Source organism: Danio rerio, chromosome 2 (genome assembly GCF_052040795.2).
Source record: "Danio rerio strain M-AB ecotype USA chromosome 2, GRCz13ab, whole genome shotgun sequence".
NCBI classification, from domain to species: Eukaryota; Metazoa; Chordata; class Actinopteri; order Cypriniformes; family Danionidae; genus Danio; species Danio rerio.
The window spans coordinates 36,058,450-36,076,990 of NC_141022.1; the positions used below are offsets into that span (position 1 = coordinate 36,058,450).

The 18,541-nt window shown below is 35.0% G+C and overlaps 1 protein-coding gene across 10 annotated transcripts in view; it reads right to left on the reverse strand.

Annotated features, from left to right (window-relative positions):
• The window catches only part of nrbp2a (nuclear receptor binding protein 2a), a 65,254-nt gene extending 48,710 nt beyond the window's left edge, over positions 1-16,544 (reverse strand). For all 10 annotated transcript variants that reach the window (XR_015478670.1, XR_015478671.1, XR_015478667.1 and 7 more), the window contains exon 1: positions 16,002-16,544. Coding sequence is in view for 1 of the 10 variants with exons in the window: in XM_087241039.1 (XP_087097165.1) it covers positions 16,002-16,121 (120 nt within the window). In the remaining 9 variants the exon portion in view is untranslated. The remainder of the gene's footprint in view (positions 1-16,001) is intronic.
• Between the last annotated feature and the right edge of the window lie 1,997 nt (positions 16,545-18,541).

The following is an 18,541-nucleotide window of genomic DNA, read 5'->3' on the forward strand; positions in this document are numbered from 1 at the left end:
AATTCGATTTAAGCATATAAAGCAAGAATTTAAATGGATAGTTTATCCAAATCATATCACAAACATGTTTGATTTATTCTTCTCTGTTAAAAACAAATAAGTTGAAATCCAGTAGTAACCAACATCAATTGTATTGTTTTTCCCTCTATAAATATCAATGAATGAATGTCTATGAATGTCATTTTTATGTTTCAGAGAAGGAAGAAACTCAAAACAGGTTTGTGACAAGTCAATGGTGAGGAAATGATCACTGAATTTGCATAATTGGGTAAACAATCGCTTTAAACAAGAGCTTTTCCTAACATCATGTTGCTCTAAATAATAATAATAATAGTAAATCAAAATGTATCAGATGGCTTACAAATACAGACTTGTGATTTTTTACAAAAACAACAGTAAGTATTGTGTCATTTTAAAGTGTGAAGGCTTGAACATTCCCTGAACTAATCTAAATCCTCTCCGCCCAACCACTAACACTCTGGCTGTCACAGGAAACCAACTCTGCCAGTCTTCTGGGACTTAGAGATCTTTTAGAGGGAGGCTGGCACAGTCTACTACAGCCCAACGCCAGCACAAATCAGAGAATGTCTATGAAAGCCATCTTAAAAATATAGTGTCGAAGAAAGATGAGCATTGGTCCCAATAAGAAGGGCAGCTTTATTGTTTTCCTAGAATCTGGATGAATGAATGATATGGACCTTCAGTGGGAGCATGAAATACCATATGGATGGCTTAATGCAGCGAGACAGATGGCGCTCTCTGGTTTTGCTTTACACTGGATATTAGCCAAGGCTTGCTCTCTCTCTCTCAGTCTCATGCGTGCACACACACCCTGATGATTACTTTTCCTCTCCAACGAGTTAATTAGTTTACATGCATAACCACCAACTTTCAAAGGGTGAGAGGGTCTATTGCCCATGAGTGTCTGATAATGACAGTGCAAATCACACTAGTAAAAGGAGAAAGAATCAAAATTATATCATGGTATTGAGTGAATTACTTTTTTGCCACGGTGAAATGATGAAAATGCTATTAGGGATGTAGTGATTATAGAATAATCATGGTTTCATAGTTAGAATTATTATGCATTCATTAATTTCAAAACACTAGTAGACCTGTCATAATATCTATGCTTTTATTGTACGATATGTTGCACCAAAATATATTGCGATAAACAATACTATTGTTATTTTAAGACCATTTTATATCACTCATTAATGCCTGAATGACAATATAATCTCAGTGCAAGTACACTCTTCCAAAGAACACATAATATTTTATTCTTAAAAATATTTCATTTAATTATAGTCATTTTAACAATTTAATAATTAGGCATTGGAATCAGAATATGAAGATGCATATCCTAAATAAATAATGAGACTTTAACAAAAAAAGTGCAAGGTAAAGGAAAAACATAGGTTCCGATATCTGCCGCTAGATCTATTATTAGTTGTCAGTTGTGTTTTTTAAACCATAATGACACTGGCACTGACACCTCCAACAGATATAGAGATATATGGCGATATACATTGCATCACCAAAAATGATTGAGGTCATGTCCATGTGTTGTGCGATAAGTCGATTTATTGATTATTGTGACAGGCTAATCACATGAAAACTCCTTATATTAAAAATAAGGTTTAAAGTTAATAATAAGTAATAACAAAAAAATGGTTTTGGTAATAATTTTACACTGAAGATAAACGACAGAACAATGAATAAATAAATCAAAATAAGAATAAATAAAAAAAATAGTATTTGTCTAATGTAAATCTAAGCATCATAGCTAAGTATTTCACTTTTAAAGAGAACAATTGTAGTCAAAGGCTGCTGAACCTTTGTCTGAAGGCACTTTTGTTCAACTATATTACAAGAATGTTTGGTATTGTTCATTTGGTATTTTTCATTTTGTATTTTTTTTGTCTTTGGAGTAGAAATGTGTATATTCCATACAAACTGAATGGTCAGTTGCTACCACGTGATTCACAGTGCGCTCGCAGCATTCTTTCAACTAGATGTTACTGGAAAGCTCAAGCGTGACGTGCCGCATGCATTGCTTCCATACAATCGGAGCACCTCCATTAAAACTAATGAACTTGCACATGCAAAAGACGCGTTATGTGATTGTCCCTTAGATAATAGCCTCAGCCATAGTTAATCCAGTGTGCGTGGGTATTCGTTTTGGTGTATAGGCTCGGAACTTTAAACTAGTGCACAGTTGGCATAACTTTATTTAGTTGCAGCAGTTTTGTTCCATGCAGAAACGCTGTGTCGAAAAGCCTTCACGATTAATGAAGCATGATGAATTAAAGCATGGTTGATAGTGAAATCGGATAATCATTGCATACCTAAATACTAGTTTAAAAGTACATTGTACTTTTATATTGACAAAGGTTGTATTTCTTTGAGCCGAAATACAGTAAACTACACTCACTCAATAAATGACTTTTGATGCTTGTCCAATCTACATGTTTAAAATGAGTTGAAACAACCCAATTCTTAAAGGTTTTTGGGAATTTAATTGTTTTATATACAATCCACTTCAATTTGTTAAAACTATTAAGTTCAATTAATTGATTTGTGTTGAGACAACATTAAGAAATTAAGTGGAACCCAGATTTTTACCCAGATTCTTTTTTTAAAGTTAAATTTTCTTACAATTTTTGATTATTTTTTCCTTAACACATTTTAAAATGTAATTTAAATGTAAACACATTTTAGCATCATTATTCAAGCTTTCATTATCACATGATCCTTTGAAAATGACAGTATTCTTTAATAGGTTGATCTGGTGATCATGAGGTGCTTCTTTTATTTTATCCTCATTTATATAAGTTGCTTTGGGTAAAAAACATGTTAAATGAAAAAATAATTTAACAGAGAAATTTATTTTTAAAAATATCATGATAATCATTATTGTAGAAAACTCCTGCATTTTTAATGTTCTTTGGTGAACAAAAAATAAAAATAACAGCATTTTTTTTAAAAAATAGAACATTATAATTTGTTATAAAATCTTACATACGGTCAAAAACAAATGAAATAAAATGTATAAATTAATTGTACAATAATTAAAAATAGAATAACTTTGTCAAGCAATTGTCAAGATTATTATCCTTGAGTCAATTCTATAATGACTATAAATATGACTGGATGAATTGCATTCATATTTTGTAAGGTAGCTGATATTTGCAGTTGCTGATGCTGGTAGTGCAGTAAATTCCCTATTAATGAGCCAAACCTTGATGTTGCTCGGCAGCGGGCATAACCACTTTCAGCTAAGCAGAATTTACACCATGCGTGGTTGCTCCCATTACAATCATCATAGCTGTCCAAGGGACATGAACTGTTTACATAGTCCCAGTAAACAGCAACAAATAGCATCTTAGTAAATATTTACATGAAGTGTACATAGACATGATATGCAGTTTATGGCTATGCCGAACTGTCTGAACCAAAGTCAATGAAAATAGCCTTTTATTTCACTACCTCTTCTAATATTTCAGCTATTTCATGATATCTGTTACAACACTCACCCTGCTACACACTCCGAGGCAAGCTAAAGTCACATTTTTATTAAAGATATATAAATCTGGAGTGACACAATTCCTGTTTAAACAGTTCCTTTGGTTTTAAAGTTTGCTTTACCTATATCATCCACATCTGTAGTCCTGACAGACACAGGAACACTCTGTCTGCTTGTCTGAGACATGGCAAATCTCTTAAAGACAAGTGAGTGACCTACTGAAATATTTTAAGACAATCCTTTTCCTCTGACCCAACCATGAGGGCTCCCATTGAAAGAACCATTTTAGAGGAATGACAAAAGACTTCATAACCAACTGTGAAAAATACTTGAAGGCTTATTCACCTTTAGGCAGGTAATTTGGTTTTTCACAGATGCTTCTAGAATCTTATGTCAACGTGAAGACAAAAAGCCACTATAAATACAAAACTTGCTTCACGTATAAGCAAAACTGACTGGTGCAACATGAAAACATTGGCCAACAGTCAATTTACAGGTGCTAAAACAGACTATTGACAGTGACAGTTATTGAGTTATGAGAAACTGGTTTTGAAAGCTTCTATATTCTCTATAAATGCTTATGTCATTGTTTATATGACCCAACCACGCACTTATTTACACAATAAACAGCATGTCATACAGCAGGGGTTATGTAGTATCATTGGGATCTATTTAAAAGTTTGGCTAGTATTAACTTTATATAGTTTTTATCTCAGATTAAGTCAAATAAATAAAGGTTTTACTTGTATGGTTTTGGTAAAAGCCACGATTGCCATGCATACCTTTTCAGTGTAGCACAGATCTCTGCTTATTTGTAAGGTTAGGGAGCGCTCTAGCACAGAAACTTCAAATGAGCCTTGAGAAAGAAATCCAAGAAATCTCCATAGATGCTACTGAATAAATAAAATGGAGGGGGGGGGGAGAGAAGCAGTTGTCATAGGGCTTACAAATTTAAGTCAGAATACATTTGAAACACACTATCACATATTGTTTACAATGACATGGTCAGTCCATTTTTGCCAATACACTTTTTTAAATCAAGCCTTAGGTTAAATGTCAGTCTCTCCATATAGTGCATTTCCTCTTATACTCCTATAAATTGAACCATTATTAGAGGATCAACCTGAAACCATTTTCAAATTATGGCTTTTTTGCTACTTACCAAAATATTTGAATTAAGTATTTGTCAATAGTTGGAACAATTTCTGGCATTTTCCCCAAGTATAATGTAATAAATGAGTAGTACAATTCTTAATAAATGGAACAGCTTTCACTGATTCAACAGGTCATAATAACACAACTACAAAATCATCTCATAAAATATTTTTTAAACACTCAACTAAACTTTTAAAGAGAGATTTTGATGTAGAAAGAATGTAATTAAGTGAAGTTTTACAAACTAATTTCGAGCATGAGATATGATCGGTTGTGGCTGGTCTCTCATCTGTAATCATTAGTAAGCCAATTGAATCATTCCAAACTCACTATTTATAGCCCGACGTTTTTTTAAAGAATCCTCCCCATCCACCCCATCTCCCCCTTACCTCCATTACCAGGGTGAGCTCTCGAGAACTACCTGATCTTGCACCCCCTTAACATCCTCATTGACTAGGCGGGAGCCCTGGGCTCAATTATCTCTGAGATCAAGGTTCTCTCCCGGTACAGCATGCCGAACCTGTTATTATTATCAAGCAATATTCAAGTGTGATCTCTTGAAATATGGTGTTTTCATGTGCTTTCAGATGTGGCAGTATTTATCACAAAGAACCACGGTTCACACAGAGAAGCTTCAGTATTGTGTGATTAAATTGATTATGAATGTGATTTTGCATAGTCACACCAATTTGGAGCTGACTCTAAACCAACTCCTAGATGCAGATTTACAGATTTACTAACAAATATGAATGAAAGTCACCTTTTATTAATCACTTATTGCCAAAATAAGTCACTTAAAAACTATTGCAATACAAATATTACAAATATTGCCATCTCAAACAGTCTAATATACATTTGAAATAGTTTGTAATCTATTAAGACCATACCTATGACAATTTTGTGTCCCATAACCACTGGTCCCATTACCACAAATACTATTTACATGACAACATGGGAAACTTTATGCACTTTGCCAGTTCATTTACATGACAACAGTGTTTTTGTGACTACAAATGCATAAATTTAACATAAAAATGTAAGATGAAAAGATGTTTTTGTAAATCACGCTGTTGACATGTGTCTGTGTAAACACCCGAGAATGAGAATATTTAAAATAATGACAATAAAAAATAATAAAAGGCAAGTGAAAAAAACACACTAAAGTGGTGAAGTACGTGTTAGTGTTGTCGTTCAAGTGTTTGCTAGAGCTTCATCAGCAAAGTGTGGATTTACTTCACAATACAACCGAAAGCAAAGACAAATCTTACACGGTAATTCTGAATACACATCAACACTGACCCTGAGCAGCAGACTGCACGTCATCACTTTCTTACAGATACTGTTTACTAACCAGGTGATAGCGGCAAATACTGGCCTGACCTACGTAATACTAGTTTATGGTTGTTTTATGGATGTGTAAATGCACATCGTTTTGAAAACTCTGTTGCATAAACAAGAGGGTTTTTTCCTTTATTAAGAAGTAAAGTGTAGATGAGAAATAATTTAACTAAATGCTACTAAGCAGTTTCCCAATACATTCATTGCATATGCTGTGTCTAAGGAAGTACTGTGTCTCTCCTTGAGAAACTTTTAGTAATGCACAAATATTCATGAGAACTGCATCATGATAAAATCAGTGGTTTGGCAAGGCTAAACACAACATTTATTCTACTACATCCTGGTGAATGTGTTTGAAACTCAGATACAAAAAAGGCAGAAAAAGAGGAAGAGCCACAAACGTTATGCTGAGCAGAATGACTAAACACATGCAGACGCATGTAAATAAGGGTGCCTGTAACTTTAAGACAGTTGTAAATGCAGGCACAGCCGTGAAAAAGAACTTGCCTCCGGGAATTCTGAAGAGTCACAGATCTAACTGCTAGAACATTTAATTAGCATTGCTCATTACACACAGAGACTAGGTGAACTTTAGTCCTACTAAGCCCCCCCTTACAGGCTAATTATTCCTTTCCTATGCTGATGGTTTTAGGAAAGTGATGATGACTGGGCTTTTTTACTCTCAGGGATGTGGCTCATTTAGTTCAGACAAGAATCCTGCTATCTGCTGAGATTATGGAAAGCGCTGATGCTGATGATGAAGATCATGCTCGACTCTTGCGCACACTTTTCTGTTTAATTATTAAGTCCTTCTCACTGACTATGCATTGCATTGACTGTGAAATTTGTAATGCAACATAATGCATTTTATAGGATATAGTTGTTTAATCATTTAAACATTTAGGAAGATAAATAAAATTAAACAGGTGAATGTTAAGTTTGAAATCTCAAATACAATTTATAATGATCTTATATATATATATATATATATATATACACACACACACACACACACATATACATACACACACATACATACATACATACACACACACACACCTATATACACACACACAAATATATATATATATATATATATATATATATATATATATATATATATATATATATTAGGGGTGTAACGATACACAAAAGGCATGGTTCGGTTCGGTTCACGGTTTTGGAGCCACGCTTCGGTTCGGTACGGTTCGGTTTCTGTTTGCTGTGGGGTTGGGGTTGATGTCATGCTAACAGCAATGCTATGGGACAATTCACTTAATAACAAGAACATCTTAACTTTTTCTTTATTAACTTTGTCATCGCATTTTTAGTACAGTCAGGATACCCGAGTAAACAACTAGAAATAAATAAATACCTCCAATATAGACTAGTCAGAAAAAAAACTATTCTCTTTAGTGCAGCCATCTTAACTAAGTAAACTAAAATTAAATAAATAACTGCAGTGTAGACTAGTGAAAGATCTTCCTCAAAAACACCATAATATCCACATTCTCCGATGAGAGGCTTGATCTCTGTGCAGACACAGACGCTCATTTTTAATTATATGGTTTCATTTAGATAGATAGGTTTACGTTTAAATTAATGAAAAATATACATATAATGTGTTTGTAAAGTGTTTTTTCATGACATATTCACCAGTAAAATACATTGCTGTTGTGTCTAAAACTAATGTTAGGGTTGTAGCCGGCTGTATGCTTGCCTCCCGATCTCTCTCTCCCGCTCCCTCTATGCCGCTCATTTATGTAGGTCCGCCTTCACGACAGCTGATGCCTGTCATTTCTGTAGGCCCGCCTTTTTGACAGCTGATTGGTCAGGAGACCGATCTATCATCATTTGGCGACGCAGCGCGGGAATGTAAAAAGCATGTCAGGAAGAGCGGGAGAGAGAGCGATTTTTTTCCTTTGATCTCGTTTTTCGTGTATTTTTCTGACATGATTATGATTTTCGTTGTTTTTGCTTAACTTTCGTTTGGGTAAAATTATTTTGCATTACTTTTGCCCACTTTAAGAAATTTTGTGAGGTTTGTACATTTTTATTTCAATTGATTTGTATATTATTTTTTAGCTCCGACAATATAGCTGTATCTCCTCAAGTTCAGTCTTAGTGCAAGGTGGATAGGGAAAATGTCATACGATTTCTATTTTGCAAACACGTAGAAAATGTAGTTAAAGACATCAGGTAAGAGGTGAAGGTCATCTTTGTTTATTTTATTCAGTATAGGGAAGAATGCGGCACACGGCGCTAAAGACCTTTTTTTTCTTTTCATCAGTTTTAGCGAGGTAAGAGGGGTTATTCATGAGTTAGAATTGTTTTATTATATTTATTTCTCTTGTTTGTATGCAACAGACTAACAGTACTTTTTGTAGATTTTTTCCATACAAAGCTCCTTTTGACTGGGATAATCTCCTATCTTCTTTTAGATCAATTAAATCATTTAGTCTTTTCAGGACTAATTCATTTTCTTTTTTGGAAACAACCTGTAATTGTTATTATTTATGGTTCCAATTTAAATGCTTATTATTTATTTAGATATCACATTTTTGGTACTTTTTGATAATATGTTTTTGTTTGCTTATAGGTTTAGATTGTGGGGTTCAGGTGAAGTGTGCTGCTAGCTTGCTTGCTTGTTTTGTTTATCTGTACTGAATGTTTGTTATGATGTGTTGGACTCCGTTTGATTTATGCATCTCTTAGGGACCCCCTCAAAAATGAGATGGTTCATCTCAAGGGCTAATCCCATTTAATAAATTCAAATTTAAATAAAAAAAGATGGTTACATTGTTGTCATGTAAAAATGCCATGCTAATATTCAGCACAAAAAAGAACAATCATAAGTGTTACAGAAATCCAGACATATATTAATGTGTCAGATGAAATTGCAAAAAAAGTCTTCTAAGAAACAGCAAAACGGTGGAAAATGGTTGCATAACAAAAGTGTTTAAGAGCTATGCCAAGCTGGCCGTGATCACAGAAATCTCTTCAATAATGAGTCTATTCAGCTGCCTAAATTACAGCTAAAATTGAAAATGCGCTAATTCGTAGCTGCTGCTTTACATGTCACAACAGAATCATACTGATGAAAAGAAAGTTAGAATAAAGGCTAAATGAAACCAACAATGAACTCAATTTGGACTTGTGTCATTCCCATGTGAAAAATAACACGCTGTCGCAAGAAAACATCATTGCTGGCCCATCTGTCCACAAAGTCATTTTCACCTCGAGTTTCTCATTCACACACATGCACTCAGAGCTAATTAAATTGTAAGAGATGAACCATAGTAAACCTACACTCAAAAACTCTGCTTACTGAGAGGTTTTCTTGTAACGCAAATTGAAAGGTTGACATGTTGTAACAATTTAGGATGTTTGTTTATGAAACAACATTTTTATCATAGCCGCTGTAACAGTTGAGTTGAGTATACTAAATTCTGTTCGACAGCACTGCAAAAAAGAACAGGATGAAACAAGACGACGCAACCCTGACAAAATGAACGTACACTCCATATTTTCCATTTCTGCACTGAAGTGGTCATGCTTTGACCTTCTATTGGTCTCATGCATTTTCGAGATGTAAAAATGCATCTCAAAGCACACCAAACTTGAATTTTTGAATGCAGTGACTGGATGGAATGTCAACGGGGTAAAAAATGCAGTGTGACTGCCGCTTAAGACAGAAAACTTCATGTGTTTGAGTGCTTTAATTCCATGACAGTCCCACATTTGGCATGTGACATTTACATTTAGCAGACACTTTTGTCCAAGGCGACTTTCAATTGAGGAGGCAATCAGTGATTCAACGAGAAGAGCAAATACTACGGTGGCCAAGAGAGCTTAATGTACTTCAATTTATGAAAAAATGTGCAATTACAACAAACACCAGGAAATTAGGAAAAGATCTTTAACCGTTTCACAGTACACAAGCTGCAAATCCTTACAACCCAAACACATTTTTAAAGAACGCACTGCATTTTCTCACAATGCAAACAAATGACAAAAACCTGCTGCATTCTCTTTCAACTAGACTTTCAACTAGCACAGAACACATACACTTTCAACTAGCACAGAACACAATGGAAATGTTCCAAGAGGACCCTTAAACGCGACAGACCCGGCTATTTAGGTTATGGCTATTAAGGCTAATAAAATACAAAAAACAAGCGAATCAGAATGTTAAAATAAACAAACACAAAACTTACCTTTGAGAAATTATCTACAACTTCATTGAGCAATAGTCATGGCACAGCTGTGTTTTTGCATCCCTTTGAAACACTTCCGTTGTGTTGCGTTCATTTTGAAAGTGTTGTGAGAAAATGCAGCACATTTTCATAAACTGTGCTTAATCTTATGTTTTTTGTAACTGCATGTGTTGTCCTAAATTACAGAATGTCAAGCTCTCTCAGCCACCGTACAGTACACACGAAAAGTGCTAATTGTACAAAGAAACTGTTAGTGCTCAGAGAATTAATTGACAGAATCAAGCCTGATTTATACTTCTGCGTTAGGTGACTGGCATAACCCACGGCGCAGGCAACGCGCGTGGCTGTGCATTTATACTTCTGCGCGCTGTCTCTGTCGGTCTGCATTAACACTTCCGAAAGGCTAGTGGGCAGTGAGGTGTTAATGTTCCTCTGTGTCGAGTTTCTTCACTTCTTCATTTCTTCACTGAACACTTTCGGAATGTACAAGTGGCTCAAACTCGCTCATTTTGAGGCAGGAACCGGCGGACGTGCAACAACTTTAACTATGAGGTAAACACAAAACAAAACTTTCCATCCGGAGCTCCTTCACGGGACTCCAAACTTGTAAACAATCGCTCGCGCCATTCGCGCGGCTCTCTGTCCCGCCCAGACTCGTCAGCGCTACCAAGCCGACCAATCACAGAGCTTACGCTACGCGTCGTTGTGACGTGTAGTTACATTTTTTTGAGAGGTGCACGTCAGTGACGGCGATGGCCACGGCGAAGGGCTATGTGTCAGCGCCGTAGCATACGCCGACATTTGACGCAGAAGTATAAATCAGCCTTAAGGAGGGGAGGGTTTTTTTGCATAGAGAAAAGTTTCAACAGGTGGTTTGTCAAACCCACTCATCTGTGTGAAGCACACTTTGTAAACGCAATTTTTTTTTTTTTTAGACATGGAGCGATTGTAATAAGGTGTCTGGTGTAAATGTACAAAACTGGTGCAAGAGTTTGTTAAATTGTGTCAGATAGATAAAGAGTGTGTTTTCTACAGTCAAGCCCACTCACCAGTCTGAGGCACAATCAGAACTGCATAATGTTTTGAGGTTGTTGTGTGGTGTGATGTGGTGTGGTGGGGGAGTAAAAAGATGGTCCTGGTGTCATTCACTGGAGTTTAGGTTATTGTGGAAAAAAATGATTTTTTAGTTAATAATGATGTGAAAATGGTAATGGCGTATAAAGTTTACATTTTAAAAATGGGTTTAAATCTTTGAAACAACAGTTACACAAATGTTCAAAAACATTTCAGGTTTTAATTTTAAAAAATGTGTGTAAACACCCTAAATTGATGTAGTATTTGATATTTGTGATCTTTTATCAAAAATATCTTATCTATTAACCTATTCTAAAGAACTGTTTTTTTTATTAAGGATTTTCAAATAGTACAAACAACACAAACAATCAGACAAACGAACAAACAATCCCCGAGCACTGCCAATTAAAACAAATTTATCTGTTTAACAGAACAAAAAAAATGACATAACGCTTAAATCAACTTAAAAAGGCTACAGTTTCAAAATAAATAAGCAAATACTTTTTTTTACATTCTCTTTTTTAAGGACCAAATCTATTTTATTTTATTTTATTTTCCATTTTGAGATATTTTTAGGGTATTATTTCAAGAATGACAATGTGGTGTAACCAAAACAATTGGTACCAAATAGTTTATCTTGTTTAAAAATGTGAGATTCTCAATGAAACATATTAGCTAGTTTGGGATAATTTTACATTAGACATATTTAATAATAAAAGGTAAATGTACCACAATTGTTCTAATTAGTATAACTAATTGGGAAATTAATTATGCCTGTTACCTCATTTTCCTGAATGGCCAAGATGGTGTAACCACCATTTATTGAGCCATTTTGTTAATATCGTGCAGAAGGCTGTGAGACAGGAAACTGTTTCACAGAGAAGGACCCTTGATGAGACTAGCTGCTCCGTGCAAAGGCTATTAACTCTCTTTAAAATGTGAGATACTATGACCTCTTTAGGGTATGGTCAGCTATTCTTAGGTATGCATGTCAATGGTAAGACCGCAAGAATACACTGATAATTGATTGTTATTATAATAATTTGTGTTATCTTTATAAATTACATTTCAAAAATTCCCACCAAGGCCATGTGCTTACATAGGTATAGGTATACATTTTGATAATGCCTGTCAAAATTAATTTTAAGTTGAAATGTCAAGCGATGTAACTGGTATTACACATATTTCTTTTGAGGGCCAATTTAATCTAATACCATTAGTTCAAGATGCTGATTAAAAAATGTAAGAGCTTGTGCTGAAAGGATTAGAGAGGTTCCCAAAGTCTCCTGAATTTGTCCTGTTTGTGGTTGAGGTCATACATTATTTTTTTTCCTAAGGAAGAAAGACTGACTGAGATATCCACATGGAAATAGTTGGAATTTAAGGAGACCATTTTAGTAAAATACATTTCTTAGCCAGAAATGTGAGAGTTGTAAACAGAGGTTTGAGGTTCGATTCAAAACGGTCTTCGGGAATGTCATTCAACAAAAAAAGTGAGGGGGAGAAAATAAAACGGTTTCCAATTATCTTCTAGACTGCAGAGTGAACCCCTTTCCAAAATAGTTGAATGTGAATACAGGACCAAAATACATGAAAAAATGTGCCCTTACAAGTTTTGCACTTAAAACAGAGGACGGAACAAACTGGGAAAATGCAGACAAACATTTCATGTATGGAAATTTAAGTACATTTTGGAAAAATACAATCATAAACTGAAGAATTAAAGTAAACTAATAAGGCATATAAACTTAAAAAGGAATAAAAATAGACAATTAAATAAATAAATGAATGTATAACTTTTTGTGCAGCTTTTTTATATGCAATAAAGATCAATTTACACATAAAAATGTCTGACAACCCTAAACAGCACAAGGCTGAAACTGTTGAAACAAACAATAATGCCACAGTTTTGCAACTACCGCTAAAAACTTCCAACATTACTGCTTTTTACACAAGTACAAACTGAATCAACCTGCACAACAAAGGCTGTGACGACTGCCCCGTGCCTCTATATTTAAATGTCAGTGTCAAGAAAGTAAATATCCACCACAAACAAAACTTTCACTTTTGTTGTACAAGTACGTCAGCCCTTCTCTTTGCGCTTTGGCAACATTAACAACACTGATGCAATAGGAGTGTGAGCCACATACTAATAACATTCTTGCACTTACAGGCTATTCAAGCAGGAAATAATCACTCGTTGTACTCTAGCCACTTTGTCCCACTGATTTATCCAATTTTGCATCTTTATTGCTTTTCACAATTAAGTGGCGAGGGAAAAAACGAACACATAAATCACTCCCACTTGAGACATGGCCCTGACCTCTGAGAAACTTGAGAAGGCTTGTAACATAAATGGAAAACTTTCACAGATATGCATGTAAAAGTGATGCATTGTGTTTCATGCTTTTGAGCACACTGTAAACACAAACAGTCAACAAATTAGTTTCTTTGACCGCAGGTTTAATATTAATAATTTTAATTAGCTGCTGTTGTACAATAAATCTGAAGTGTCATGAATATGAACAATTAAACTGTCCTCATAAAATTTCTTGAAATGGTCAGTGGCTTTAAAGTCAACGGCTTCCGTTCTGGCACTCAAAAAACATATATGATCCAAAATTAACTGTACACACGGATTGTTTTGCTTCATAAGGCCTCAATGTATCATTAGGAGCTAAAGATATTAATGTTGTTTAGCCCATAAAGCAAGGGCGTAGAATTGGCATGGACGGAGGGGACCTGTCTCCACCAATTACTGAAGTGTCCCTACCAATATTTAATCGACTTCAAAATAAATGAATGCTGCATCAACCTTTAGTAATCTACACATGCACAAAGTCAAGTTCGCTATGAGTTCACCATAATACTATTAACCAACGTGCAAATAATTGGAATTTGGTTTTCGATTTTGGCCTCCTTGATAATGAAAAACAATAATTGGGATGAAACAGTTAAATCGTGTCACGCACCTCTCTAAATTTCTCTACATTCATACCTCCTCAAAGCCCGACGGCAGAAAAATCATGTAAATTGACTTTTGCAGCTTATTTGTATTGTTAAGTGTTTATTTTATTTTATTAAGTACTTTATTCCCGTTTTTAAAAGCACGGAACAGAATGAGTGCGGTTCAATGCATGCGCCCTAGGGATTTATGTCCCAACCAATGTCAGAGCAAATCTGCACCCCTGCCATAAAGGTTATTTTGACACCTAAAATGCAAATTACTTTTTGCATTTGCCTTTCAAAATCACCAAGGATTAAGCTTTGAGCTGTAATCTTAAATGTTTTACTGAAGAAAGGTCTACTATAGATTGAGTAAGCTGAGGGAGTAAATTAGCAAAAAAGGTGTCATTTTTGGGTGAACTAACCCTTTCAGTACTCTAGTGTGAACTTGTGATAGGCATGGGATGATAACCGTTTTTAGGGTATACCACGGTTTGGAAAAGTCAAGGTCTTAAAACCGCCAAAATGTTCAGCTATATCGTCCCTAAGGCACGTGTATGACTTTTTTTTTATTTACTTTTTGTGTGTGTGTGTTTGTTTTAGGACAACAGTCTCTCCAGCAGAAAAGATATCCAAAGGTGCCGTTTTAAATTGTAAAGAAATCTCTGTTTTTGAAACAAATGAAGACGGAAGAAGTCTATAATTAATTTTTATCATTTAACCTGACATGTTTACTGTCTCCAAATATTATAAATGTTGCTCAAAATAAACTATTTTGTGTTCAAAGTGGAAAGAAATTGTTGTTTTTACCATTTTAAATGAATATATGTTAGATCAGTAATCACAATACCGTGAAACCATGATAATTTTATCCAAGGTTATCATACTGCCAGAATCTTATACCGGCCCATGTCTACTTGTGACAAAAATTACTCTCACAGAAACAGATTGTGCACTTTAGTTGAGCCAAACAAGTATGCTTTGAATTAAACCAGTTTGCAGACTTGTCTATTTAATTAGCACTAATTTGAATACAGAGAGTTTCATATCTGACATGACTAGAACCGACCATTGAGTTCAAATAAGTAGCTAAAAGATTCCAGTGTACTTTAAGATGGACTGAACGTGTGCCAAGGCTGATAAGGTTTAGTATACTGTATCTGTGACTTATCTCAAGACATCCGAGCTCTTAACGCTTCAACACAAGCCAAGAGAAGAGGGCTGACACTTCCACGCCCATTTTATCTCATACAAAGGTAAAACAACATAAAACACAAACGACTAAACACAATAGTAACTTATAACTTTACTCTGGATCTGCGCGTATGTACGTGCGCGGAGGGGGAGGGGCTTTGCGTAAACTCAAATGTTTACATTAAAATAACGCGTAAACTACGTGTAACGCTTATAAAATGTTGTAAAATGTGTTTAAAACACATTAAGACGTGCAGTTAACGTATTTGTGCGTCGATTAACATGTTGCTTTTCATAACAGGCGGTCTTTGGTGTGCAGTTTATCAGCTGCAAAATCACAGTAAACTCTCCATGTGCGCAGAAAACCAACATTGCTAGTTTGTAACGAAAGCACCCACACGCACGTTATTTTAGGTGGTTTCATTTGCAGAGCCCTTTAGATGTTTTAGTAATTACAGTGCAAAGCATGTTTTAGTCTGATCCAGCCATGGTCTGTGCAGGAAAATGACAGCGATGCTTCTTCATATGCACATTAGCCTCGAGGGACGTACCTGCTCTCGTCGTTTCTGCCAGCGGCCGCAGGGGCTTTCCTCCAGGATTTCACTCTCATCTTCACTCTCCTCCTCTTTTCCCCCGGACCCCGATATGTTCTCTGGGACGGACATAGTCATTTTACCCTTGCCTGCTGCTTTGACGGCTCCTTTAAGACCAACTGAGCACGCAGGACCTCCCGAGGCTTGCAGCGATGTTGAATCTGCAAGCGTGCTTCATTGAATATCCAAGACTGGCGAATAACGCTGCTCACGATTTCAAGTTACAGCGCAGCCGCCAACCACACACAGACACCGCAACAAACAGTTCAGACGACACGATTCGCGATTAAAGCTAGATAAAATATTCACGTTACGGAGAATTTAATCCCATTCTCGAGGATACTTGGTGAAGTGAACAACGCTGCAGACACAGTGTCGTACGTGAGGGACGTGGGACGTGGGTCTCTGGACGTCCAGTCCGCAGTCCACCCTTCACATAGTCTACTCAGTGTACTGAAAGACGTAGAGGCATCACTTCATCTCCGTCCAGCTTTCCCGACTGGCTGAAGCTTTCTGAATTTCCCCTTTTTAAAATGCTACCGTAAAGCTTAGACAATATGCGAGTCTTTTACCAGCCCGAACCATAAAAGCCTCCAGTGTTATGTCAGATTACTCAAGATGAGTCATAATTTACACAATGCAAAGGTAGATTGGGCTGTAAACATTATTGGCCTACTACACTTCAAATACCTCTTATAAATTTCACTATGAACGATTGCAATGTTGCTTTAACGTAATTTCACACAGTGTAAGTAGCCTCCACAAGTAGGCTAATTGTCTATATACTTGTAGGCTACTCATGTGTTTTGATCGAGTATTCAATTTAGCATGCTTAGATTTTGTTATTTTTATTTGAAAAATGTAAAAAGAAAATATTCACATTTCATTTTATAAACTTGCAAGTTATATTTTTCTAACAAACAATTCTATTATTATTTTCACAATGATGCCTCGTACATCGTCTCATTATATTTTGGGAGCGGTGTCATTTATGGTAAAAAAAAATTTAAGAAAACTTGGACTTGACTATATACTAAATATAGTGCTCAGCATAAGTGAGTACACCCACTTTTATAAATTTTAAATCCATTTTCTTCAGTTTATATAACCAATATATTTTGATGCATTTAAACTAAAACGTTATTTCCATTAAATTAAATAAGAGTTTGGTACTTTCATAAGGTAAAAATGAGCTACAAGCATTGAGTTAGTAACTAGTAGTCTACAAATTATGTTCGATTGTAGAATAGTTGCAGTACAATTGAAAACATAGCTGTGAATACTTTTATTTTTTAACCCTTTAACAGGCATCATAAGCACCTGGTTGACTTCTTGTCCATAGGTTATTGTAAAAATAAACACATCATTGTCAGGAACACAGTTTCACTAAAGAAATTGGCTATTTTTTATTTTATATGTGCACCTTTAAGGCTGAAGTACAGCCTACTTCAAAGTATACTTTGATAAACAATTTATTCCCAGGAAGCGCACTTAAAAAAGTAGTATATTGATATCAGTACACTTAATACATAAAGTACTTAAGTATACTTGGCAAAAATAGCTTGAAGTGTACTTCTTTTGAAAGTGAATTGGGTATGTAATTTCCTCAAGTCAAGACTTGCATGGGTTTTGCAACTAGTATTTAAGTTGAGTGACAGGGTTTAGTCATATGTGTAAAACCTCATGCAACCTTTTAATATTCACTCTCAGATCATATACACAGACCTTAAAATGTATTTAGACACTTAAGCCACAATTTTAACAAATGATGATTATAAACAACATATCAAGAAACAGCAAAAAAAGGAGACAATCTTACATAAATTAATACAGGATATATATTTATATGAATAATAATCTCTTTAAAAACTTGGAACATTTTCTGGTTCTCAGATTAAATAACCCTAACTTGTGTGTGCTTTGCCAAGAAATCTGAAGGAAACATTATACAGTCAGTGCACTAAGAATGACCTTGACAGGTTGGTTAAATGTGCAATACAGAAATGACTAAGAAAAAGGAAGTTTGTTCTGAGAAAATGTCTTGCATCATTTTAATGAGTGTCACACTTTTTATATGTTTGTTGTGGTTTTTTACAGTTATTGGCTGCTTTTACCTTTTGACAACTGGCCCCTACTATTTTTTTCTCTCATCCCCCCCCAAAAAAAATAAAATAAAATAAAATAAATAAAAAAACAAAGAGAAAGTTGTTAAGTGTATAATTTGTTTCTATATGACACTGAACATATCAGCTATTGTATTAAACATGGATTTAATTTTTTTACGTATATTTACATATAACATTATTTACATATAACATTTTTACATATTACATTAGCTTAGATTCAACTTTATTGTCATTGCACATGTACACTCAAAACATTACATTTGCTGCTTGATTAAACGACCTATTAAATACCTAAAATACCTATAAAATGAGCTGAAACTAATCAATTCTTAAGATGTTTTTGGGGACAACTTAATTGATTTTTGTTAAATC